The sequence below is a fragment of the Mesoplodon mirus genome, assembly GCF_964341445.2.
Source record: "Mesoplodon mirus genome assembly, chromosome: 15".
In the NCBI taxonomy this organism is placed as follows: Eukaryota; Metazoa; Chordata; class Mammalia; order Artiodactyla; family Ziphiidae; genus Mesoplodon; species Mesoplodon mirus.
This window is the reverse complement of record NC_138991.1, coordinates 58,487,096-58,514,265: the sequence shown is the minus strand read 5'-3', so window position 1 is coordinate 58,514,265 and position 27,170 is coordinate 58,487,096. Positions and strand designations below refer to the sequence as shown.

General features: G+C 50.5%; 1 protein-coding gene across 1 annotated transcript; it reads left to right on the top strand.

Annotated features, from left to right (window-relative positions):
• The first annotated feature begins 134 nt into the window (after positions 1–134).
• Positions 135–27,039, top strand: PMM2 (phosphomannomutase 2). The gene is made up of 8 exons (XM_082600426.1): positions 135–282; positions 4,930–5,041; positions 7,142–7,218; positions 7,899–7,990; positions 10,630–10,729; positions 10,841–10,916; positions 12,433–12,548; positions 21,916–27,039. The coding sequence occupies exons 1-8, from the start codon at positions 217–219 to the stop codon at positions 22,015–22,017; spliced, it is 741 nt and encodes a 246-aa protein (XP_082456552.1). The 5' UTR covers positions 135–216; the 3' UTR covers positions 22,018–27,039.
• The last annotated feature ends 131 nt before the right edge of the window (positions 27,040–27,170 follow it).

Below are 27,170 nucleotides of genomic sequence, written 5' to 3'. Positions count from 1 at the left end.
TAAGAGCGCGTGTTCGGCCCTAATAGGACAGCGTAGAGGCGCATTGCATTCTGTGATCTGTAGTCCAGAGAGAACAGCTACCGCTATTCCGAGGCATTATGGGAGTGGATTCTCCTCCTCCCGGCGTGCCCTGCGGCATGGGGGCTGGTCCCGGAAGTTCCGAGACGGGTTCCAGGTGCCAGCGAATCCTGTAAGGTTCGCGTGGAAACTGGGGTCATGGCGGTTCCCGGCCCAGCGCTCTGCCTCTTCGACGTGGACGGGACCCTGACGGCCCCACGGCAGGTAAGCGGCGTCCGGCGGGCTGGCGGCAGCCGGTGCAGAGCCCCCTGCTGCTCCCAGACGGGGCTAAGGACCGCCTACCTCCCCTGAAGGGGGACCGAACTCTACTCTGGGTTCCTGGAGGAATGAGACGGAAGCTCCCACCAGCTCTTCAAGACCTCAGGGTGCTCGAAGAGATGGGACAGGACGGAAAACTCTAGAGAGCAAGAAACTTGTGTTGGGTTGGAAAACGCAGTTCTGGACTCTCACCTCCAGCCCCGGGTTTGAACCCCAGCTCTGCCCCTTTACCAGCTTGTGTGCCCTCCTCAGACCTATGACGTATGGTCTCTGCCTGTATCCTGATGTAAAAGACATAGGTTTCCAGGTCAAACGGACCTGGTAGAGTCTCAGCTTTACCTCCTGACAACTGTGTGACCTTGAGCAAAGTCACTTAACCTCAGAGCCTCAGCATCTATGGCATTAAGTAGGGATATGACCTGTTGCATGTGGTGTTTGTGGGGGTCGAATGAAATCATATAAGTTCATGAAAGTATCTTGCATACGGTAGACTGGGTTCAATAATGTTCGGTTAATATCAGCGACCGCCACCACTCCCTTCTCCAGCCCTGCAGCGGAGTGGGGTGATGGAGGAGACCTAGATTGCTGCAGGCTGCCTGCTGAGAGCCTCCTTGGACTCCTAGAAGCTTCCCATTTCCAGATTTTGTTGCCGTAGGCACGGATATGTTTCATTTAAGATTAACATTTGTGATCTTTGCTCACTCTGACCCCCCTCTTGCACAGATTAGTCACTGAACACCAGTCATTCGAACTTGAGATTTGGCCCAAGTAGCCTCACTGTCTTCACTAGCTCTACCCTGCTTAGTTTGGGCCAGGTGGAAGCAGTGGTATGTGTGCGCCAGAATTCACAACGAATGTCTGTGACCTTAGCCGTCCGTATCATTTTACCTTTCTGAGCCACAGGTGCTATGTATCTAGTGATGATGCTCAATTGCAAGTTCTCCAAAGCCCCTTTTTGATTCTGAGATTCAGTGATCCATGCACACTTGTAGGTTGTTAGTTAGCCCATAGTGGTCTAGAGCCAATGTCAGCAGTTCATTGTTTGTAAAAGGCCAGATAGCAAATACATTTGTGTTTGCCGACCATATGGTCTGTAATAACTACTCGACTTTAATGCAAAAGCAACCATAGACCTTATGCAGGCATAGCATAGCTGTGTTCCAGTAAAACTGCTCTCTATTTGGCCCATTGGTTGTAATGGCCTCGGGTTTACATTCCAAGCCTTTTTACACAGTATCATTAGACCCACTTAACCTTTCTCCCTCTTTCATCCCTGGTAGGATAGTTGTTATTTCCATTTTAAATAAGGAAACAGACTCAGTGAAACCATGACCTTAATTTCACACAAGAGATCTGGTACAAGTCTCTGGGCCTCAGGGCATCGTTATTTGCTAAGTTTGCCATTTTCTGCTACCGCTCCAAGGTGGAGGCTGTTCTGTTACTAGGTGTGTCATTCAGGAACGTGCTTCTGATTCCCAGAAGGTACCAGGATATATAAGCACAAAGTATGAAATAGCAGCGAAACCAGACAACCCGCAATGTACTCCCTTAAAACATTTGAAATGTGATATTCTTTGGCGAATGTAAGTAAATTTTTACACTTAAAAAAAAATCTAATTTTAAAGAGAATTGTTTCAGGGCTTCCCTGGTGGCACAGTGGTTAAGAATCTGCCTGCCAGTGCAGGGGACACAGGTTTGAGCCCTGGTCCGGGAAGATCCCACATGCCGCGGAGCAACTAAGCCCATGCGCCACAGCTGCTGAGCCTGCGTGCCGCAACTACTGAAGCCCGTGCGCCTAGAGCCCGTGCTTCGCAACAAGAGAAGCCACCGCAATGAGAAGCCCGTGCACCGCAATGAAGAGTAGCCCTGCTCGCTGCAACTAGACAAAGCCTGTGTGCAGCAACGAAGACACAACACAGCCAAAAAAATAAAATAATTAATTAAATAAATTTTTTTAAAAATAGAATTGTTTCTATGTGCTGGGTGCTCAAGGTTAAAAAATAAAGCTATTTTAAAAATAAAAAATAAAAACTATTTTAGCAACAGATCTGTTCGTTGTACAACCTTTCCCTTCCTCAATACTCGCGTTCTCAAACATTGATAAGCCCAAGACAATCCGAAAGCAATTAAATGGGTTATCTTTTCCTGCAGCTGCTGAAATAGTATATGACCTAAACAGGTAAAATCTAATTAGAATGGAGTCCAGAGCTTTGCACATTTCAGTGTTTTAGTAGAATTTTGCTGTTCTGAGTACTTTCCTAAGAAATGCCATTGCATCTAAAAGCAGTGGAGACTTAGAACCAGGATATAAACCTGGGTGAATTGTTTTCCAACTTCCTATCATGAAAAATTTCAAACGTACAGAATCGCTGGAAAAATATAGTACCCAAAACATCCATATTCCCACCACTTAAATTCAACAGTGATTGATATTAACTTTCTCTCTTTTTTTAATCTTTTCTGTGCCACTTCCTAAGCTGTAGTCATAAGGGTACTTCACCCCTAAATGTTCGCACCTGCAGCTCTTGAGGACAAGGACATCTGTTGTAACCAAAGTATCGTCATCATACTTAAGGAAACTATCACCAATTCCCTAATATTATTTTATACCCTGGTCCAGGGGTCAGCGAACTTTTTTCTGTAAAAAGCCAGATAGTAAATGGTTGAGGCTCGCAGGCCATATGGTCTCTGTCACAGCTACTCACGTCTATAGTTGTGGCCACAGACACCTCGGAAATGAATGGATAGATGGCTGTGTTCCAGTCACTCTACAAAAACAAGCAGCATACTGGGTCTGGCCCACAGGCCCTGTTTTCTAACTCTTCCTCTACACTCAGTTTTCCTTAATTGTCCCAAAAAAGTCTTTTATAATTTTTTTTTTAATTTTTCAGAAGGTGAACTTTTAACATTTTTTCACCTTAATTCCAAGCTTTTGGCTCTTTCTCTGTGCTTTATTTTGTCTGGGATGATTTAGAATTCCTTGAAATTATGAGCACAAGAGTTACTTAGAAACATGATGACAATTTTGCTGTGTGGTTATTTTGCTCCAAATCTCTCCTGCGGCACGGGGTAGTTTAGATGCTCTATTGTGGTCATGAGCAGCTAGGTCTTATTTCCTGTCGAAAAGTATTTGCTGCCATCTGGAAGTGAAAAGGTGCCTCTCTGACCAGTGCAAGTTGCAGAGCATGTCTGATAGCTGGACAGCAATACCATTTAGCTCATCAGTGTGCACAAGGGTCAAGAGAAAATAAATTACCCTTAGGCTTCTGTTTGAAGGTGGAAGTACTGCATTTGTGTTGCATTTCTAATATTTTGCAGTCATGGGAATCTTCCCCACTTCCCATTCTGACGTCGGCTCTGAGTAAAGCACTTGCGGGGACTCTGGGACCCATTTTCACAATCACTGACTCAGAGGCCACTAGATTTTGTCTATTAGGTCAAGATTCCACTGGAAGATGTAGAAAAGATTGCACTCTAATGTAAGCCCTTCTGTACAATTTTATTAATCATATGCATGTGTTACTCTAAAAAAATTTTTTTAAGAAAAGGAGAAGATTGAATTCTGGATGTTTTTGTACTGAAGTTGAGTTAAGTGGGTTTTTTGTTTTTAATTTCTGGTAACTTTATTTGTGTAGATATTCCATGTAAGTGTACAATTAAGATTGCTAAAAGTAATGAAATAAGAGTTTAAAAACTTCATTGTGATTTGCTTGAACACAGGGATATCTTTTCATCTCAGTTTAAAATTTCTTTTGAATGGGCACACGGTTTGGAATTTAACTAGCATAAAATTATACCACTGAGACCACTATTTATTTATTTATTTTATTTTATTTTATTTTATTTTTTTTTCCGCACTGGGTCTTAGTTGCCGCACGCGGACTCTTAGTTGCAGCATGCAGGATCCAGTTCCCCAACCAGGGATCGAACACAGGCCCCCTGCATTGGGAGCGCAAAGTCTTACCCACTGGACCACCAGGGAAGTTCTGAGACCACTATTTATAGATAGAGCTTTTCTTTCAGGAGAGACTCAAAAATCTAGTGATCTTACTCTAAGGCTTTTTGTTTGTTTATATAACTATAATCAACTCTCAACTTCCTCTTTAATCTCATTATGTTATTTTGTTTTAATCAACTTAAATCCATAAATGGAGCACAGTGTAGCATTTGAAAGGACCGGGGTAGATCTACATGCATTATGGAAAAATCACCACAACTTAGTGCTGAGAAAGCAAGTCATTGCACAAGATGTGGAATGAGTCCACTTGTGTTTCAAAAAGTAGTACCTATTTATATATGTGCATATAGACAAGTGTATATATAAATGCACAGAAAAAAGGCTAGAGCAGTACATACCAGCTGTTAATATATTTCTTGTGTGTTTTAAACTAGGTAAAAATAAGTAAAATTTAACAAGTTTTTTTCTGATAAAAAAGTTGATGTCCCAAAAGCACAACTAAATAGTTGGTCTTATCTGTAGACCTAGAAACCAAATTGGCAGTTATAAAAATAAGGGTTGTATCACTCTTGAGATTTTAGTCTCCCCATTACTTTGTGGCTCTTGACCGTTGTGTTTTCCTTTTTGAAATGCAGAAAATTACCAAAGACATGGATTGCTTTCTACAAAAACTGAGGCAGAAGATCAAAGTTGGAGTCGTAGGCGGGTCGGACTTTGAGAAAGTACAGGAGCAACTGGGAAACAATGGTAAACTCCACATTGCCGGCTACGTTTTGGTAAAAGGTCAACTTCTCATGGGGATGTTGGGACCTGTTGCCATTTAGTATCACAGGAGCCCCGAGCCCTCATCCCCACGTGGCAGGCTTCAGGCTTCCTGCCTCCGTGTTCGGGGAAACATTTTCTCTGCCTTTATTTTTCCTCTGTTTTTAGTCCTATACGTAAATTTCTGGAGTTGCTAGTGGAACAGTTGGTACTCGGATACATGGACAGATTCACCTGGAAAGATGGGTGTCTGCTTCTTGGCCTGCAGTTCTTCCTGTCGGTCCCTATTAACTGCCCATCTGGCCTCAGTTCGGGCGCCGTCTCCTGACGTCCTTCTCACCCAGGTGTTGAGGGGTGCTCCGGGTCTTCATGCCTCCCTCTGTTGCCCTATCACAGTGTTCCCCAGAGTTCCCTAGTCGGGAGTCACCCAGGCTTCTCCCCCACCTAGTGAACCAGAATCTCAAGCCCAGGACCCCAGGGAGGTGGAGGCTCTTAGGTGCCCCTTCACCGGAGATTCTGAAGGGCGTGGGTCTGTAGGGCGTGGGAATCATACTTTAGCAGCTACCCTCAAAGAGAGTCTAGTGCTGCGGGTGTAGCGCTCTCTGATTATTGGAAGCTGTCCGGTTATGTTTGTCTTGGAGACTAGTGCTGTGGATTATTCATCTCCATGGCCCCAGGGCCTCCAGAGTGCCTGGCCTATAAGAAATAGCAGGTAGAGAGAGAGATGGATGGAGCACTCTTTTTGGCACTGTTGACATCTTGGGCCAGTAACTCTCTATGTCCTGTGCACTGTAGGACGTTTAGCAGCGTCCCTGGCCTCTACTCACTTGACACCGGTAGTGTTGCCACCCCCAGTGTGACGACCAAAAATGTCTCCAGACCCTGCCAAATGTCCCCTGGGGGCAAAATCACCCCCACTTGAGAACTGCTGTTCTAGATGTAACATCTTACAGTGCAAATCTGTGTGGGGTGTATTCCTTGAACCAGTTACTGAAAGAGGGATCTGTGTCGTCCCTTTAAAACTCTCTGTTCTGGTTACACTTAATTTTCCTTGTAGGTGCTCTGTTTAGAAACGCTATAAACAACATAATGGGACACATTAAGACCCGGGGATCCCGTTACCTGGTCCTGATTGCCCTTTCTGCCTCTGCTCACGTAATTAACCACAGGCTCAGAGAGGTTTTGTCAGTGTAGCACAGCATCTTACATTTCAGAGAGTAAGAGTCGAAACTCCAGAATCAAAACAGTCACGAGCCAGAAGGAAGTGGAAGACCCACCTGTATCAGAATCACCTGAGGAGCTCCTTCACATGCAGATGTGGGAGCCCCGCCCAAAACACAGTGCCTGGGAATCTGCCTTTTGGCAAGCACCTAAAGTTTGAGACTCCATTAAGATTTATGCGGGTGGTCTTCAAATGTGCATGAATATAAGAGTCACCTGAAGGGCCTCCCTGGTGGCGCAGTGGTTGAGAGTCCGCCTGCCGATGCAGGGGATACGGGTTCGTGCCCCGGTCTGGGAGGATCCCATATGCCGCGGAGCGGCTGGGCCCGTGAGCCATGGCCGCTGGGCCTGCGCATCCGGAGCCTGTGCTCCGCAACGGGGGAGGCCACAGCAGTGAGAGGCCCGCGTACCGCAAAAAGAAAAAAAAAAAAAGAGTCACCTGAAGAGCTTAAAAAAAAAAATCGGATTCTTAACCTGGGCCCTGCAGATTCTGATGCAGAAACCTTGGAAGCAGAGCATGGAATTCTGCAGGTTCTCCCCACCGCCCCGGGATGCAGATTCACCGTGGGGTTTGGGAGCCATCGTCGGCTCCCACCTTCCTTTACAAATAAGCAGGCAGAGGTGCGAGGTGCCCACCAAGTCTCCAATCTGCAGCCTAATTGTCATCTGTTAAATTTAGAATGAGGAGCCTTTTTAAAAAAGTTTTTTTAAGGAGCTTTTTTTCCACCCTCCCAATCTGTTAAGATGAGATAGCCTTTCACAGTCATTACTGGAGTTTAGCATTTTTATTGGTGATTAGTGTTAATCAAGAAATAGAAACACAGGGTCCAATTCATTGCATTCTCAATTTTGTTTTGTTGGCAGTGGTTGAAAAATATGATTATGTGTTTCCAGAAAATGGCTTGGTAGCATACAAAGATGGGAAATTCTTGTGCAAACAGGTAGGTTTGCAAGTATCCAAACTACTCTGTACTACTAGTGAAATGTTTTCTGAAAAGGTATTTGGTATTGAATGCCTCCAGGGAGTTATATTTGGGAGAAGAGTGGTAATGAATCTTCACTCTGTATTTTTTACATTTTGGATATTGAACCATGTGACTAGTACACATTCCAAATTGTTAACTGAATTTTTATAATTGTTTTTCAAGGTTACTTAATCTAATATTTCTATTATGGTAGCAAAGACTAGGGCAAGTTGCCTTGCTGCAAGCATTTCTAAGAGGTACCATGTAGCTCTTATTACCATTAAGATCGTTCTATTCAGACGTAAGAGGAAGCCAAAGTGGAACAAATATATTTTCTATCAGTGTCTGCAGATATTTTAATTGAATAAAAGGCAGTAGCAATAAACTCTTCGGGGCTTCCAGGAAGCACTTAAGAGATAATGAATACAAAAATCTTGAGTAATGAAGCAGAGAATGGTTTTGACTGAGGCCCTTTCTGGTTTGCCTAATGTTTTCAACCAGACAAAAAGGGAGAAAAGGAGAAAGGCTGTGGGGTGTGTCCCCACCACCGCTTGGTGACCCTCCAGCCACAGAGGCTGAAGACCTGGGTTTGCTGGAAAGCCGTTTTGAAAAGGCCTCCCACTGTGTCAAGTAACTCCAGTATTTTTTTTATCTAGAATATTCAAAGTCACCTGGGTGAGGCCCTAATCCAGGATTTAATCAACTACTGTCTGAGCTACATGGCGAAGATTAAACTCCCGAAGAAGAGGTGGGTTTGCTTTTAGCAAAGAAACACCACTGGAATATGGCGCAGTGTCATCTGGTGGGTTGGAGCTAACTTAACTCCAAAGCCCGGTGCTTAGTAAGGGATCACTGGAAACCTTCTGTAAAAGCCAGCGGTAGACCGATGATTACATAAATGATGGTGCGTCCACATGACGGAAGTTGAAAACTATATGCTTTCAAAGGCTATCAGTTAAGGCACATGCCTGTGAAACAGCAGTGTGGGAAAAGCAGCAGCAGCCCAGGCCCCAGCTCAGGAGTCTCAAACTGGAGGCCCCCGGGCCAAATCCCATGCAAAGCCAAGTTCAGTTGGCCCCTGGTGGTCAGTAAAATCTGCATTAAGTGCTATCACTTAAAAGTCTGATTTCAAACTTTAAAATACCTGGGTTTCCGGCTTCGGCAGCATCCGAAAACCCGGCAGCTCGAAGCTCCCTCCTAGGTGGCGGCAGCCTGGCGGGCAGCGCTGCCCCCTCCCCATCCCCCAGTCTTTCACGGGCCACTTGTCTCATTTTCCTGGCCTCGGTAGGCATTTGATTCGAGAACCTACCTCTTGTTCTGAATACTGTTCTCTCAATTCCCATTTTAAAATAATAACAACAGTAATGTGCACACATGCCCACAGTTAAAAGATTGGCAGAAAACGGACCATATGCTAACGGTGGTTGTTTCTTGGTAATGAGATTTCAGGTTTCTTTGAAATACTTTTCATCTTCTCGGTTTTCTGCACTTAATGTGTAACACCCTAATGATTAGAGGGTGAAACATTTCTTAAAGGGTGATTGAATTTCAAGACATGCTGGAGTTGCAAGAGTGCTCGAGACCTGTTTCCAGAACTTCCGAAACAGATGCCCCTGCTCGGCACCTCCTCTCGGAGGGCAGGGGCTTCCTTTTTCACATCTGTCCCAGGAAGGGGGATGGATGAGACAGGAGGGACCCGAAGTCCATCTTTCTGGCAGCTGGGAGACGGCCCGTGAGGGTTCCTTATCCTGTGCTGTTGACTTTTATGTATATTAGAAATTCTCCGTTGTAGAAAGTGAACATATAACGTACCCCAGGTCAGTTCAGTCTTTACCTTGGGCTGAGCATTGAGGGAGGATAAAAAAGGATAAGATCCACTCCTGTCCTCCAGAGAGGACGTCATCTAGTGAGAGGGCCCAGCGTGCAGCGCTGTGACTCCGAATTAGCCCGAGATGCCCGGTGAATTCAGGAGGCAGAGCTGAGTTCCTCCTTGATCGGCGTTTACCCACGTTGCTCGTGGGGCTAATGCTGTGTCCCACGCATGCCAGGCAAGTGTAGTAAGACGTCACATCGTCCAGGTCTTCAGGGGGGACGTGAATGCTTGATCAGCCGCCTTAGTCCTGGTTTTTAGAACAGAAGCCTTTCTACAGTGCATCAGCCTCCCTCCCTGCCTTGGGCATGACCTCTTTTTCTGACAGCTTAGGACCCACAGGCCTAGGATCCCCCCTGGGAATGATCACCAGGGCCCCATACCCCAGTGTAGATGTAGAAGGTGTAGGGGACGGGCTGGTCTGTACTGAGTCCGGGACAACCAGGACGGGGTGTTTGAAAAAGTGTCTTAGGTGCACATATGTTGTTGTATCGTTTGCCTCTTTTTCTGCAAGTTGAACACAGCAGGGGAAGGATCCAGTGATGGAGATACCGCTATTTTTACTTTACCTGCTTCCCAGTTTTTTAGATAAACTGGTACTTTTCATTTCAGGAGCCCCTTCAGGGGGTGCTCAGAGCAAGTGCCATTAGCCCCTTTCTGAGCTCAGAGCAGAGCGGTGCCCAGGGTTCCTGGTAAGTGGTGGCATTGGCGTGGAATCTGGTCCCAGCCCCACGCCTGGTGTGTGTCCTCGAAGTATTACTACTGAGCTCACCTGGGGATCCTCAGCAGCTTTTCCTGTGTCGCTTTTCTTGGTAAAAATCAGCATTTCACTAGGTCACTTGCAAAGGTGTCTGGGACATATATTTTCAGATTCCTCAGGGAACCTGAAGAGCTAGTAATCATTTTCATAGCTCTTTGTTAACTATAACATTCTCTGCTCAAGAGCAGCACCGTCCAGCAGAAATGTAACATGAGCCACATGTGCCGTTTTTTCCGCTTTCCGTGGCCATGTTTTAAAAAAAAAAAGCAACGGAAAGGAATAGGTGAAATTAATTTTAATATGTTTTATTTAACCGACTATATCCAAACTATAGTCATTTCAAATATAGTCAGTGTAAAGTATTGTCAATGATGGTTACACTTCTTTTTCATACGAAATCTGTGAACTCTCATCTCAGGTCAGATCAGCCACAGTTTTCAGGGCTCTCTAGCCACGTGAGGCTCGTGGCCGCCACATGGCCCAGCACAGCACCGCCAAAGGCTGATCACACCCGCCTCTGCCTTCGGAATTGCCCCACTTTTTTTTTTTTTTTTTGACCACACCTCGGCATGCAGGATCTTAATGCCCCGACCAGGGATCGAACCCATGCCCCCTGCAGTGGAAGTTCGGAGTCTTAGCCACTGGACCGCCAGGGACATCCCTGGAATTGGCCCACTTTTTAGCCTGTCTATCTATCTGTTGTGTTTCTCAAATAAATGATGTATCTCTGGGACCTCCATCCCCTTTTCCTCCCCAGGGGTACTTTCATCGAATTCCGAAATGGGATGTTGAATGTGTCCCCCGTCGGAAGAAGCTGCAGCCAAGAAGAACGCATTGAGTTCTACGAACTGGATCAAGTGAGTCTTTATGAAATAGCCGGGGTGTATGGACGTGTAGTGTGCATCTCTGTGGCCAAGAAAGTGTGCTTCTAATGCAGTGGACTATCGATATCTTTTTGTTTTCCTCAGAAAGAAAGTATAAGACAGAAATTCGTGGAGGATCTGCGGAAAGAGTTTGCAGGGAAAGGCCTCACGTTTTCCATAGGTATCATGCATTCAAGCGGGCTTCACGCTCTGGGAGCCGTTTGCCGGGAGGTGGTTGTGGGCCGGTGTGCTCTTGAACTTGGACGGTGACGAGTTTGCAGCTGGGGCGTCCGTGGCGGAAAACTGCCCTCCTGCCTGATCAGCGCTAGCTGAGACTCAGGTTAGGAGATGACTTCCAGGCTGCTGGGTTTGGTTCTAAATCCTCACCCAGCAGGATTTTTCCTGCCTGCACTTCTCCTAGTCAAAAATAAGAGCAACTTGCTTAATGAAGAGTGAGAACTTATCCCCACACCTTTGGGCAGAAGACAGCTAGCTCATGGGTGGCTCTATAGGAGAGAGGCGGGACAGGCCCTCTTAGATCAAGTAGACTGAATGTGTTCTGGAATCCTGTAATGTTCAAATGGCAAGGAACCTTCGAAGTCACTTGGGCTGGTTTTACAAATCAAGAAGCTGAGGCCCAGAAAGGGGAAGGCGCTTGTCTAGGTTCACGAAATTTCTATTCATAGTGACAGGCCAGCATGCGGCCGTTTCCGGTGTCTGATGCAGAGCTCTTCCTGCAGCGCTGATGTCTCTGCCTCGCTTTTTGGTGGAATATGCCTGTCAAATGCTTCAAACAGACCGACTTCTGCTGTCAGTGCTGACAAGCCATACTTACAGCCCTCTCCTTTCACCAGCTCAAATAAGCGTACGCTTGCCAGAAAACTGGAATTGCAGAGAGCCTCTGTGTAAAAGATGAATGGGTGGCTTGTTAAGTATCCTTGAACTGTGAGATGAACATCTTCCCTGACACAGCTCTGAAAGGGTTTTTGTTGCCCAAGAAAGCTGCCTGGCAATCCCTGTCCATGGGATTTTCATTTTCCTACACGACGAGCTGGATGCATCCCGCTCCCAGGCCTCTCCGCCGAGCGCACAGTGCAGCTCCAGGGGAGCACGGCTGAAGAAAGCTGTTCGCAGCTCTTTCACTGGCCTGCTTTGGGCTTCATTTAAGCACGCTCTGCAGACCACTCTGGTGCAAAGCCATTGTGGGTCTCACTCTGAGTCAGCACTCTGTGTCTCTTTTTTTTTTTTTTTTTTTTTTTTTGCGGTACGCGGGCCTCTCACTGTTGTGGCCTCTCCCGTTGCGGAGCACAGGCTCTGGACACGCAGGCTCAGCGGCCATGGCTCACGGGCCCAGCCGCTCCGCGGCATATGGGATCCTCCCAGACCGGGGCACGAACCCGTATCCCCTGCATCGGCAGGCGGACTCTCAACCACTGCGCCACCAGGGAGGCCCTCTGTGTCTCTTTTTTAGACTTTAGATTTTTAGGTTTTAGGTGAAATCACGGAGAAAAAAAAATCATGCAAGAATTAATTTCTAGAACCTACCCGTAAAGTATTGTAATTAGCAAACTGAGGTAATAAAAATCAACCTTGGCACTGCAGTTGCCGACAAGATCAAAGGGCACATTTTCTTTCAGTGACATATCATTAGCCTCCTTTTCACCTTTAGCTTGTGTGTCTCCCTCCCCGCTCGACAGGAGGCCAGATCAGCTTTGATGTCTTCCCTGACGGATGGGACAAGAGGTATTGCCTGGGACATGTGGAAAAGGACGGCTATAAGACCATTTATTTCTTTGGTGACAAAACCATGCCAGTAAGTATGGAAATGTTTTTGCAGTTTCATTGTTCAATTTGGGTTTGAAGAGGGAGGAAGCAGACAGATGGGCTTTTCTCCCCCTAGCCACACTTCACCTGGCAGCCCATCTCAAACTGAGTAATGGCTTCTGTCCTATGAGAGGGGGGTGATGGACCCCCCTCTTCTCTGCGCTCAGACACCCGACACCTCTGAAGGCAAGGATGGAGCCTTTCAGTTTGGCTTTAAGTGTCACCCACCTCGAGGGCCTTCCGGAACGAGACCCAGTGCTGTCATCAGATCCTCTGTGTTTCAAAGCCCTTGCCGTTTTTGTTTCATGTTTCCGCCGTGTTTTTTCCCCAGGGGCGTTCATTTAGGTTGGGCGCTAGGAGTCCTAAATGGTAGGAGGACCAAGAGTCTCGTGAGTCTGGAATTCAGGAGAGATGAGAGGTGGGGGGTCAGGCCTGGACATCACACACTGAGGGGCAGGAGGCTGTCCCGGGGGTGCTGTCGGAAATCCCAAGTCCGGGACGGAATCTAAACTGGGGACTGATGGGAATTCCCTGGCGGTCCAGTGGTTAGGACTCAGTGCTTTCACTGCCAAGGGCACAGGTTCAGTCCCTGGTCGAGGAACTAAGATACCTCAAGCTTCTCAGCGCGGCCAAAAAAATAAAATAAATTGGGGACTGAGAGCAGAGCCAGGTGTTAAGAGGCCAGCAGGAGGAATTTCCCCAGAGCCACCGAGGTAGCAGGTGAGGTTCTCCTTAGGACAGGTGGGTCCCCAAGGGGCTGGATGGAGGGGCTTTGCCACCATCGAGGCCCAGAGGAGGCTCAGCCCCCGAGAGTCACTGCCCAGCCCAGGGCTGCCTCCCTTTACCTTCCTCTCGCACCCCTGTGCCTCTCTGCTTCCCTCTCACGGGCCACCCAGTGGTGGTAGCTACCTTGCCATCAGGCTCCTGTCTCAGGCTTTGTGGCTGTATTGCAGCAGCAGAAAGGCTGCATGGATGGAGTTTTTAATCCCTCCAACCCCCGGTCCACCCAGAATGCGTGCTGTTTTGCTAAGGTCTCTCCTGTGTGGACCTGCCTTTTTCAGTAAGATCTCCACGTGCTAGTCTTCCAGCGTGAAAGGGACTTCTGGATGGTATAGTCTCATGTCCTGCTTTCCAAATTATAAAACTGGGGGAATTCCCTGGCGGTCCAGTGGTCAGGACTCCACGCTTCCGCTGCAGGGGGCCACGGGTTCAATCCCTGGTCGGGGAACTAGAATCCCACAAGCCGCCCTCGCCGGTCCCCCCTCTTCCCACCCCCCATCCTCCCAGCTTTGTGCTGATTCCTGCAGTCTGCGAAGACAGCTCTTCAGACGGGCTGAGCAGATTGTTCTGTGATGATGACGTTCTTGCCGTATATAAGCCTCAGCTGGGACTTTGCAGGATGGAATGCAGTTCTTGAGATAATCAGAAAACAACATCTTTGGGGAATTCTTCATTTGGGAATTAGAGAGTTTTCTGTTTAACCACTGCATTACCACACGTCAGTTATTTTTTTTTTTAATCTTACCTACTTTTAAAAAATGGATACTATCGAAGGGAGGTACCCCCCCATTCTTAATTAATAGGCATTCATTGTAGAAAATTAGAAAAAGCATGAAGAAGAAAGGAAAGGTCACTTGTAAATCACAGCTGACATGCCTCTCAGCCTCTTTGCAATGTATATGACCCCAAATGTGGGACACGGTGTGTTCACGGGTTTCTGCTTTTGTTCTCTTAACATATTTCGTTCCCCCCACGTCGGGGAATGTTCTTTGAAAACAAGCTTTTAATGGCCGTATAACATTCTAGCATTTAGGCACAGATGATTTACCCATTTCCCTAGCAGAAGCCCTTTGGCTTTGCGGCTGTTTGTTGTCATCGCGAGCACTGCAGTGAACACTCTTGCATTGTTCTTTGCCCTCCTCTCTGATCTTCTTCATCAGTGGTTTCCTGGAGATGGGATTCTTTGCCCTCCTCTCTGATCTTCTTTATCAGTGGTTTCCTGGAGATGGGATTCTTTGCCCTCCTCTCTGATCTTCTTCATCAGTGGTTTCCTGGAGATGGGATTCTTTGCCCTCCTCTCTGATCTTCTTCATCAGTGGTTTCCTGGAGATGGGATTCTTTGCCCTCCTCTCTGATCTTCTTCATCAGTGGTTTCCTGGAGATGGGATTCTTTGCCCTCCTCTCTGATCTTCTTTATCAGTGGTTTCCGGGAGATGGGATTCTTTGCCCTCCTCTCTGATCTTCTTCATCAGTGGTTTCCTGGAGATGGGATTCTTTGCCCTCCTCTCTGATCTTCTTCATCAGTGGTTTCCTGGAGATGGGATTCTTTGCCCTCCTCTCTGATCTTCTTTATCAGTGGTTTCCTGGAGATGGGATTCTTTGCCCTCCTCTCTGATCTTCTTTATCAGTGGTTTCCTGGAGATGGGATTCTTTGCCCTCCTCTCTGATCTTCTTCATCAGTGGTTTCCTGGAGATGGGATTCTTTGCCCTCCTCTCTGATCTTCTTTATCAGTGGTTTCCTGGAGATGGGATTCTTTGCCCTCCTCTCTGATCTTCTTCATCAGTGGTTTCCTGGAGATGGGATTCTTTGCCCTCCTCTCTGATCTTCTTCATCAGTGGTTTCCTGGAGATGGGATTCTTTGCCCTCCTCTCTGATCTTCTTCATCAGTGGTTTCCTGGAGATGGGATGCTTTGCCCTCCTCTCTGATCTTCTTCATCAGTGGTTTCCTGGAGATGGGATGCTTTGCCCTCCTCTCTGATCTTCTTCATCAGTGGTTTCCTGGAGATGGGATGCTTTGCCCTCCTCTCTGATCTTCTTCATCAGTGGTTTCCTGGAGATGGGATGCTTTGCCCTCCTCTCTGATCTTCTTCATCAGTGGTTTCCTGGAGATGGGATTCTTTGCCCTCCTCTCTGATCTTCTTCATCAGTGGTTTCCTGGAGATGGGATTCTTTGCCCTCCTCTCTGATCTTCTTCATCAGTGGTTTCCTGGAGATGGGATTCTTTGCCCTCCTCTCTGATCTTCTTCATCAGTGGTTTCCTGGAGATGGGATTCTTTGCCCTCCTCTCTGATCTTCTTCATCAGTGGTTTCCTGGAGATGGGATTCTTTGCCCTCCTCTCTGATCTTCTTCATCAGTGGTTTCCTGGAGATGGGATTCTTTGCCCTCCTCTCTGATCTTCTTCATCAGTGGTTTCCTGGAGATGGGATTCTTTGCCCTCCTCTCTGATCTTCTTTATCAGTGGTTTCCTGGAGATGGGATTCTTTGCCCTCCTCTCTGATCTTCTTCATCAGTGGTTTCCTGGAGATGGGATTCTTTGCCCTCCTCTCTGATCTTCTTCATCAGTGGTTTCCTGGAGATGGGATTCTTTGCCCTCCTCTCTGATCTTCTTTATCAGTGGTTTCCTGGAGATGGGATTCTTTGCCCTCCTCTCTGATCTTCTTTATCAGTGGTTTCCTGGAGATGGGAGTTAGCAGTCCAGCAGTGAACACTCTTGCATTGTTCTTTGCCCTCCTCTCTGATCTTCTTCATCAGTGGTTTCCTGGAGATGGGAGTTAGCAGTCCAGCCATCTAAATCTTTTAACAGCCTGAGGCACTGAGCAGTCCAAATACAGTGAAAAGCCCTTTCCCTGCCAAGCTCAGCAGGCTTAGACGCCTGCCAGGCAGCTTGGCCGGGATCTGATGTTGCACCGTGTCTCCCCCGGCCCCCGCCCCCCACCCCCGAGCACCTCCAGAGAGCAGAGGGAAGAGGGAAGAGGCTGGCCCTGGCTCTTCTAAATCCTCGTTAGTCCTGGAAACTCCCTCATCCATCCCGGCAGCCACAACAGGCAGCGTCCATCGACGCCCAGCTCCGAGTTCAGCTTACAGGCCCTCGGCCCGGCCTTTGGTGGGAGTAGCGGGGGGGCCTCGGTTTGCTGCGGGGAGGGAGATGGCCAGCGCCTGGGAATTTGCACCCAGGCTGCTCTGCCTGGCTCTCCAGGGGGCTGCGCCTGCCAGCTCAGCCCCAGCCTTGCCGAATTCCCAGGCAACAGTGCCTCTGCTTGTTTAATGCTTCTTGTAAAAAATATCTTGACTTGAAGTCGGGGCAACTTGAAAACCCATTGGAACACTTTGTGAGCATTACCCACTGATGGGTGTGACTCAGCAGTTCCACTTCGGTTAATTCGGCCCTCAGTTCACTCCTACTTGTGTAGAAAGGGCTACAGAGAGGGGCAGGCCAGCAACAACCCCGCCCTTCGCAGGAGGAGATGGAGAAATAAACGGGGGTCCAGCCACACAGCGGAATGCCAGGTAGCGTAAGCACAGCTGGTGTGGAGCAGTGCTGGTAAGAGGCTCCATTTTTGTGTAAAGACAGAGAAATCATCTCTCTTCGTGTCTGCTTGTAAGTGCACACGGGGGTTCTGAAAGGGTACCCCAAAATTACAGAGTTACCGTGGGGGTGGGACGAGGATGGGAGAGACTTACCGCTGTGACAAGACCCTGTTTCTAAATTTTTGAGCTGCGTGAAGGTGCTGTCTATTGAAAACTAAAACTTAAAAATGTCAAATTGAAAAGAGGAAGGGAACAAAGCTTTTCAAGTGCTTCCTCAGCGTCACCCCTGAGCAGGACACTTCCACGCCGTCTCCCGCGGTCCCCACCGCAGCCGGGGGAGGCGGGGGACGCGGGGGCCCCGCAGAGGGCCAGCCGCTTGCTGAGTGCGGTCTGGAAGCCCCTGCCCTTTTCATTCTCCCCTCTCACTTCCAAAACACTAAGACCGCTCATCCTTTACAGTCAGCATGAGGTGCTAGGCTTGGAAACCGAGAGCACCCAAGTTGGCCCCCCAAAAGCCCGGCACGGTGACCACACGCGAGTCTGTCTAAGCCTCAGTGCCCCGGGCCATCCAGGGGGTTGTGGGTCCGCTTCCGAAGGACCGAACAAAGTGAAAGGTCTTAGAGGGAAGGCAGTTGGGGATGTGCCTCTTTCCCAGCGGCAGGCCTGGCCTGCATCCAGAGGCTCCTGCTTTTAAGGAAGTTGTGGTCAGGCTCACCTGGTACTGAGGTCGCTCTGTGAGATGGGGGCCTGCGGGACGGGTGACAGGCTGCCCTTGTGAGTGGTACCCAGTGACCCCTGAGATTCTGTTAGGCCTTTGGCCGGGGCCTGGGCTTCCTTGTGCCTGGCATCTCCCGGCATCTCCAGGGCTCCCAGGCTCCTTAGGGCTAACAGAAGTGCAGAATGTGTCCTTGGGACAGACCTGCCTGACTGTTTGTTTCTGTGGCAGAGTCTGAGACCCAGGTCTTGTGTGGCTGGTGGCAGGCTTAGGTTAGCGTGGGGAGGGGGTCGCTCGTTCCTGGAGGAACCCGGGGCAAATCGCCGCTCCCTGTGGTCTGAGCCTCCTGGAGGAGGTGGGACCAGATTAGAGGTTCTCAACCCTGCTGAGGAGAACCCCGGGCCCCCTGCGGGAGGACAGGAAGCCGGATGCTGTGCAGGGGAACCACGGGTCTCCACTGGGGCCTGCCTGCCTTCCGGACCCCAGAATTGGTGGCCTCGTTGGTCCAGGGAACAGGACGGTGGACCAGCCCGACCCCAAGGCAGGAGCATCCCTCACCCCAACGCTCCTGCTCAGGGAGACCCAGGCTTCAGGCCCCCAGGGCTCACTGGTGTCCACAGCATCAGCATCTCCCCGATGTGCTCCCGTGCCAGGGCCCCTCACGCATCTCTGAACCCCGTTTTACGGATGAGGGGAGCTGTGCCGGAGCCATCGCCAGACCCTAAGGGGCAGTCACCCAGGGGCGTCAGCCCCACCCCTAGCCTGGTCATCACTAGATTCTGAGCCGCTGGTCCTCAGCCCTGGAGGCACATTGGAGTCACCTCATCGCTTTCAAAACCTCATGACCCTCGGGCCAGGCTGTTTTTGACCATAGCTGTTTACTTCTTTCTAGGAAAAAAATCAGCACAGTTGTCTAAGAGCATTCATTTTCTAACATGAAAGCTGTTTGAGGTTGTTTTCATCCACAGCTAATTCTGACATATCGGGAGAGCAGCACACACCGCAGTCAGGTAGCGAGTCCTCGGGTCCCCAGCCTCCTGCATAAGCCCTGGGCACCCGGCTCTCCTGTGGCCAGAGACACCCAGGCACGGGAGCTCTTAGTGCATCCTGCGCCTTTGGCCCCCATGTCTCTTGTTCTTTCCCAGTTTTACTGATGTATTTTTAAAGCTCCTGCAGTGACTGTCACTTGCAGCTAGGGGAGAACCCCTGCTCTGGGACCTTTGAAGGCTGAGCCTTTGTCTTGGTGGCCTTTGTACCCATAATGGATAGAAATTGGCTAAGTGCTTATTGAACTACCCGAGGTAAACGTCCATGTGCAGCTAGAGAGCTTGTCTGTGCCGCGGGCAGGTATCCACACGGCAGAGACCCCCTGCGAGTTGTGTCAGGTCCTGTGGAGCAGGGCACGCAGCCGCGGGCCAGGGACACTGATGTAAGATAGCCTGCGCTGCGACCCAGACCTTGGCCTTGTAGGGATTAAACATTAATGGGCAGCCTGCGCTGATCTGGGGCCTCTACTTTGGGCCTGCCAGGTACACCTTAACGAAACATGATCACTTACTCATCCCTTCGCTCCTTCCCTCCCTCTGTCTTCTCCCAGGAAACAGGAGCTTTGTTTTGGAGCTTGCATGATCACTTACTCATCCCTTCGCCCCTTTCCTCCCTCCCTCTTCTCCCAGGAAACGGGAGCTTTGTTTTGGAGCTTGCAGCCTGCGGGTGGATGAGCCTGCCCAGCAGGAATCCAGTAACCTTGGTGCACATGCAAATCCAGTTTTGAAGTTTTCTGTTCACTGTAGCCTTATTGTTCTAGTGCGTGGCACTCACTAGCTTGGTGTTTCCGTTCTGCTTCTCCCGACCTCACTCTGAGTCTGGTTTGCAAGGTCTGTGCAGCCCCAGGAGGGAGCCCGCCCGCTCTGAGGCCAGTTGCCCTGCGGGAGACTTGAGCAGTGCGGGCAGTGCAGCATTGCTGCCCTCTGAGAGCAGCGGGCCCCACCGGGCTGCAGGAGGTTTCTCCTTCCCGGGCGATCGGAATCTCTGGACCTGGCTTTGGTATGAGTAGTGGCTTACAAGGCAGCTTACAAGACAGCTCCCCGCCGTCGCCACCAGCAGGCCCTCTGTCAGGTGAGGCATCTGTTGGGCACCCGGGACACCCTCTCCAGGGTGGGGCAGGCGTGGCATCTGTGAGCCTTGCTGCTCCAGAGGTCCTGCTCCCCAGAGAGTGGCTTCTGTCTGCCTTGTACCCTGGCTGGGGGCTGGAGCCTCCTGCTCTCCTCTGCTTCCGCTTTTGAGTCCTCATCCCCCATCCATTCTCCAGAAAGTTCCTCTTGTGAAGTGAACCTGATGGTGTGAAGCCTGGCTTCTTTCTGGCTTTCTGGAGGCTTCACATAAAATCCCAAGTCCTCGTCTCAACCTGCGAGGCCTCAGGGCCCGGCCCCTCCCTGGCAGGCTCTAGCCTGGCAGGCTCCAGCCGGCTGGCAGCCTTTCCCGGATGGGCGGTCACAGGGCTTGTCCCTTCTCTTCCTTCAGGCCTCTGCTCAAAGGCCTCTCCCCTGTCACCCTGGTCCCCTCCCCTTATTCTTTGCAGATGCCAGCAAAGCATCCACAGAGCCGTTTAAGTCCATCTTAAATGTAAGCTTGGAAGGCAGCCCTTAGGTGGACTTCATTTGTTTGCCACTGTATCTCCAGCTTCTGAGGCCATGCCTGGAGGGTAGTGAGCGCTGCACAAGGTTTGTTGGGTTAATCCGTGGAGAATAACCCCTCCCTCCAGGGTCGGTGAGTGACACTGGAGTGAAAGTGTCCCCAGGTGGGTGCTGGGTTTTTCTGAATAGAGCAGGAGTTCTTTCTTCCTTGGTTAGGTGCTCTGTGCTGGTTTCCCCACACCAGGCCATTCCTAAGAGAAATCTTTTTTTTGTCGTAAGAATTGTCTTCACGTGTACTTGTTCAGGAGATGCTGGCCATGAACTGGGGGCCAGCTGAATGACCAGAGCCCCTTCACAGGACATAAATTCGTGAGGCCCGCGCAAGGCTTGGCAGGCTTCTGGGAAAGAACATTCGCCAGTGTGGCTCCAAGGTCATGGCCTCCCAACATGGCTCCACCCAGCGCGCCTTGGGCCCAGGCAGTAGTCCCTCATGAGGTCTATGAACTTCACCTCCTCCTAGGGAAGCCGTCTGCTTGCGGGTGGGTGGCTCTTACAAAGATGAGAGCAGCCGTAATTTCAGGTGTCAGTTGTTTAAAAGGATGTCATTTTCGTACAGAATCGTTTTCTCCATACTGGCTTCATGCTCTGTGTTTTATGAAAAGAATCCATTTTCTCTGCAGTGTTTCTCATCACATTATAAACTAATTGATTTTTTTTTTTTCAAGATTTTGCATTAGACTGCTTTCCAATGTTATGAGGAAAATACAGGAAATTCCATGAGAAGCGAAGCAGGGGCTTTCCTGCAGGGCTGTGGGTTGTGGAAGCAGCATTCCCCTGAGACAGGCGGGACTGGGGAAGGGGGTGCAGCAGACTAGGCGATCCACAGTCACAGGAACCCCCCACTCCCAGCATGCCTGGGCCCTTCCAGACCCGGGCCTCAACTCCTAGGGGCTCACCAGGGGGAAGGAAGCGTGAAAACGCTAGGAAGCGGCGCTAGCTGCGCGCTGGTGCTGCCCCAGGATTGCTCGTCCACCAATGGCCTCGGTGCTTTGGGCGAAGTTCCGCCACGATCCCCATTTCACAGATGGGGAGCTGCCCACATACCCCCCTCAACGGTGCTAGACCAGGATCTGAGCCCAGGCCACCAGGCTCAGACTCCAGCCACGTGGGCCTATGTAAACTTCAGTGAATCAGGCTCAGTCCCTCTGTCACAGGCCTCACGTGTGGCCTCCATCTGCTCAGAGATGGACCGTGTCCATCGTCACAGAAAGTCTCAAGGACAGTGCTGCTCTGGACTGTCTGCCCTCCTACAGTCCCCCATGACCTGTTAGGAAAGTCTGGATGCGGTTAAAAGAAATTGATGGCGGTGAGAATTCTGCTTTCTTGATAGAAAAATAAGCCTCAGACAGATCTTCACGGGAACATCGTGATTTCTTTCACAGGCATAATTGCATGTTCCAAAGCTAAACTGCAGTTCAAGGGAAGGTGAAAAACCCTTTATCGGTACGACAGTACCCTTGTTGTTCCTCTCCTGGGGGCTAAGAAAAGGTACCTGAAGAGATGCTCTGCGCCCGGTAAAATCGCAGGGTCCTCATTTCTGGTCCTATTTCTCTGGTGGCCCCAGGCCCCTGGGTGGCAGCGGCCTTGGCCCGGGAGGAGCCAGGTGGCGCCTGCATCTGTGCCTTGTCTTCACAGGGCGGGAACGACCACGAGATCTTCGCAGACCCGAGGACGGTGGGCTACACCGTGACGGCGCCCGAGGAGACACGCAGGATCTGTGAGGAGCTCTTCTGCTGACCATCCCTCTCCCCGTGGGAGGGGGGTCCCGCCACACCCACCCCCAGCCCACTGTACAGTTGTCACTTGGGTCCTCACTCAGCAGGGAAATGGCCCTCTGCCTCCAGTGCTAGAAGCAGCCAGAAGGGAGAAGAAAAGGCTTGTCAAGAATGGTTCAAAGGACTGTCTCCAACAGAGGGTTTCATCCCCACCCCGAGTCTCAGGACCCCCGGCCCTGCCCTGATACGTGCGATCACAGTACACCTGGGTTTTTTTTGTTTTTAAACTTCCCCATCATTTTAGAATGATACAGGAAGAACGAGTGTGCCTGGACCCTCCCTATTTCCTCGGGTCTCGTGGAAAATGTAACAGATATTCACGTTGGGACCCTCTGCATCAGTACCAGGATGGGGGCTTTGGTGATGAGAAAGAAAGGACAGGACGTTTACAATGATCTGACCCTGGGACAGATGGTTAAAAACACTTCCAGAAATGAAGCTCCCCCGTGAGAGCGCTGGCCGAGTGACCACTGACCCCAGGGACTTTGCACCTAGCTGGCCCAGGAAGCAGGGGTAGCTCTGTATCCACTACACTTTGAAGAGCCTGCTGGTTTCCTAGCCATTGGGACAGAGGCAGTGGAACCAACCCTGCCGAGAACTGGCACACGGCCCTCCCGGGACGCAGCTCTGAGCCCAGGCCCAGAGACTGACCGGGGCGGTCACACTTCACCCAAAGAACCTCCTCCTGCTGTCCCCAGGCCTGTTTGCCCTAGTTCCGCAGGGATCAGGGGAGAGCCTGAACTAACAGATCAGGAGCTGTACCGTTTCTCTGCCAATCTTTGAATAATAAGCCCATCCACCCAGGCCTTTGGAGCTACCGTGGTCGGGCCTGCAACCCTCACTCCTCCCTCCCGCTTTCTGCAAGTTCCTTGTATAACTGGAAGGCAGCTCGGAGCCTCGTCCACAACACAGAACACGGAAGAGAGCTTTCCAAGAAAACGGTTGCTGTGTCACTTTTGAGCATCTCCCTCCACAGACCAGTGCCGGGGCCGGCATCAGTCCAGGCATGGCCTCTGCTGGGGGCTTGCAGACCTGAATCTGAAGTGGGGATTGCAGAGGTGCTCTGAGCAGCCCACCTCTCAGCCCCCACCAGGTACCTTCATCACAGAGGAACCTGGTTCCCCCCAACCCTCCCCCAGCCCGGCTTGTCTCAGCTCAGGATCAGCGCCAGGCTGTGAGGTCAGCCCCCTCACCTGCCCAGGGCCACACACTGGTGTGACGGTTCTCACTCGTTCACAGGACTCTGCCGTCCTGTGGCATCCTTCCTGGCTGACTTTTACACGATACTGTAATGATCTTTCAAAATGAAGAGTAGCAAATTAAAGTGATTTTATTGTTTCCTATTTTTCATTCTGATTACTGTTTTCTCCTCAAGTTAAGTGAGTTGGTATCTTCTCAGATTCTGGGGGAAGAGCTCAGCCCTCTTGGACCTGAGGGGCCACTCGTTGCAACGCTGACGTTTCCACGATGTTGGGGGTTGCACTTTCCAACTGACACAGACCCTTCCTCCAGGCTTTTCTGCCCACTGGGTAAGGATCCAGTATTCCCTAGAAGTTTCCTTAACATATATCAAAACGAGACAACTGAGTCTTACTCAGACTTGTCCCAACTTTCATGAGGTGGAGGGTGCGCTGTTTCTCCGGAGGCCCTGCACAGGGCTGCCCTGGGTAGGTACCCCGAGGCCGTCAGGCTGGGCCCCCTGCCCTGCACTGTCACAATTCCCTCAACCAGCCTCCCCACCTCCAACGACTTCAGACTTTGCACCATCCTTCCCCTGATGCTGTGGTCTTATCCCGGTCCAAGCTCCCTGGCCATGTATCCCACCTCTTCTCTCTTTAGGCATTCCCCAGCACCCGCCCCCGTCCCCGAGGGCCTCCCCAGCCGGGCTCCATGGTGAGGACATCAGGTAATAGTAGGTGAGTAACATGCAGGCAGCAGCGGCTAATGCCTTACACGTGCTCGCAAAGCAGCCGCTTCTGTCGTTGGCAGGTTAAGAGCCGGCTGCCCGGATTCAGATGCTAGTTCAGCTGCTGCTGACTGGCTGTGTGATGGAGGACGAGTTCACCCCAGCCTCAGTTTGCTCATCTGTCGAATGGGATTATAGTCCCTACCACACATGTAACTTAACCGCATTAACTTCAGTGAAGTGAAGCACTTAGAACAGTGCGTGCTATTGCTAACTTAATCTTCCCCAGAAACCCTGTAAGATGGGACTGTCAACCCTGCTTGACAGACGAGGATAAGTCATTCCCTCAGCCTTCTTCGGTTCCAGGACAGGTAGACAACATCACAAGAAATGTAAACACGGTACCTAAATGCTGAGCAAGAGGGAAGCAAAGAGGTTGCCCCAGGTCAGCGTGGGGCTGTTAAGAAAGCTTCCTCCTCCCCTTCCCCACCCCCTCCACTGTAGAAGCTGACCAGGTATTTAGCCCCAGGCTCTAGGGCTTAAGAAGCCTCAAGGGAAAGACCACTAGCAGCTACTGGCCTCCGGAAAGGCCCATATAAAGCTGTGAGGAGCCTGAACTTGATCCCGCCGGAGGGGCCGGGGAGGCCCATCTGTGTGACAAGGGTAGGTCTGTCTAGCTCCCGGGCGGGGAGTGACTGGAGGACCAGCAAGAAACAAGTATGGCAGACATTTGGGTGAGGCGAAGGTGGCCTAGGTGGCCCTGAATCACTTCCTCTCCGAGGGCTGTTTCCCTCTCCTGCCTAGACAGGGCCAACTCGGCCAGGCCTCCAGGCTCCCTTCCACATCTGCCCACCCCCCACCCCCCTCACCCTGGCTTCCACCAAACCCTCCCTCCCTCGAGCCGCATGGCACCACATCTGTTTGGGGTTCAATGCCTACTCCGGCCTTTCCCTAATCAGGTTCGATGGGCTGGTTATAATTTTTCCTAATGCACTCTAAAAATCTGTATATTTTTACAATAAAGATGTTCACCTCTGCACACCCAAAGCCATTATCTACCTCCCAAGGGAAATGCTGGCCAAGGAAGACCTTCGCAGCCACTTGTGCCCCCTGCATCTCCCTGCTGCACTCCTGGAAACCAAGAACCCGGGCTGCCTCCCCTCCCACTTCCCAGCTTCCCTCCATCTGGACCGCCCTTGGCCAGACTGCTCCGCACACAGTACCAATTTAAATGCATCAGCAGCGCGTTTATCCACAGCTGACCACGTAAGTGGCATTTTCTACTGTCATGAAGCCACATCCCACTGCTAAGCTTGCCTACGCACGAGGATGATGATTAAGGAAGAAGGGCTGATCCCATTTACTTATTCATCCCCCCAAAAAACAGACTGCAAAGTAGAATGACTGTCAGCCTCCTCTGGGGAGACGCCCTTACCTGCTGGCTTCAAGGAAAAGCTCCCTGGCGGCCAGATTCCCATTAACACATAACGCACAGGCTCACACAAAACAGACTTTACTGAGAGAAAGGTGCTGGTGGGAGGAGACCTGCAGTCAGGAATCCGGATTCTGTGCCCAGCTCCGTCGCTAACACCGTCCATCCTCCCAGAGCCTCCGGAGTTTCTGTAACTTGAGACTCTGTGCTTGAGTGGGGAGGGGTCCCTTCCAGCTCTGACTGAGAAAGGTGGTCACCAGGAAGGACAGAGCAAGAGCCATTTACAAAGGAGTCTGCACAGCGAGAGAGCCCAAAGTTTAGCTCAGAAGAGCAGATCCAACTCCCAGCCCGCTGGCAGGCTGGCAGGTCACACGGAGCCCCAACCGTGTGCCAATTTGAGGACAAGGCAGTGGAGACACCTGGGGGAGCACGTGGAGGGAAGGCGCAGGCTCTCAACCTCCGGGAGCCTGCATGGGTCTTGGGAAGTGGCTCTGGAAGCATGGTCTGCACCCAACAGACGGGTCTCCAAGGGCCACCTGGGGATGGACCATCCAAGGCTGGAGGGGAGAAGGCCACCGCGGGGCAGCAGAAGGCAGAGGCAGGAGGACCCTTCGAGGGGCAGGACTTCCTTTAACTATGATGTTTCACTGCATACTGGTAACCAACACACTTACTTGCCTATTTAAAACAACTCCAGTGGTCATTTTGTGATGTATGAAAATATCAAATCACTGTGTTGTGCACAGGGAACTAACATAGTGTTGTATGTCAGTTATAGTTTAAACACACACACACACACACACACACACACACACACACACACACAACAACTCCACCAGTCCTCAGCAAAATAGTTCTGGCCTTCCATCCCCTTGCAGAAATTCTCAGATTTAAGACACTGGATTAGGCTGTCATTGTCTTTCAAGGTCTCGTCTCCCTACACTGACACATGGACACTTGACTACATACAGGCCACATATTTCAAGACGTATTTCCCAGCTATTGCTATTTTTAAAACACAACTAAAGCCAGACCAAACTACAGCAAAGAAAATCCTAAGGATTTGTTTACTGGAAATATCTACAAAGGTTTGCAATGTCAGCAGCAAAGTGCAAACAGAGCTGGCTCTGGTGAGAACTTCAGTTATGAAATAAAAAAAAAAAAAAGAAAATCCTAAGCAGTTCTTCACACCAGTTTTCCAGAAAACCCCACCAAAGGTGTATTTCCCCTTCAACTTCTGACTTTACCAGGCTGTCAGGAAGCAAACCACCTGCTCTTTTCTAGATGGATCCGGAGAAAGGTCTGGTCTTAAAGAGTCTCCCCTCTCCACACTCCCCTCTCCCACCCACCACCTCAGTGACGGGGCTGCTGAGCCAGGATCACTCAACCTGAAGACGGACAGAAAGGACCAGGCTTCGAAGAGAGTTAGGATTCACCTCTGAGCACGTCGCTGTCAGGTGGAGGACTCCGGGCTCCCAGACACCCAGCTGTGACACCTCCGGCTGCAAAGGTACCAACCTCCCCCCACTCCCCGCCCCTCCCAGCCCCCTGAACAACCAGCTGAGAACCAGAAAGAAAAGCCTGCTCTGCCCAGGGCCGAGGAGAGACACAAGGGGGCCGCTTGGGCAGGAATTCCTCCCGGGAAAACACGCAGGGTCCGTGTCACTACCCAGAGGGCCAGATCTGGGGGTTTTGAGCCTTCCTGCAGGGATATGGGGCTGTGGGCTGGGGAAGACCACCCGACCCCGTCCCGGGTGGGGCTCGGACAGACCCTCCA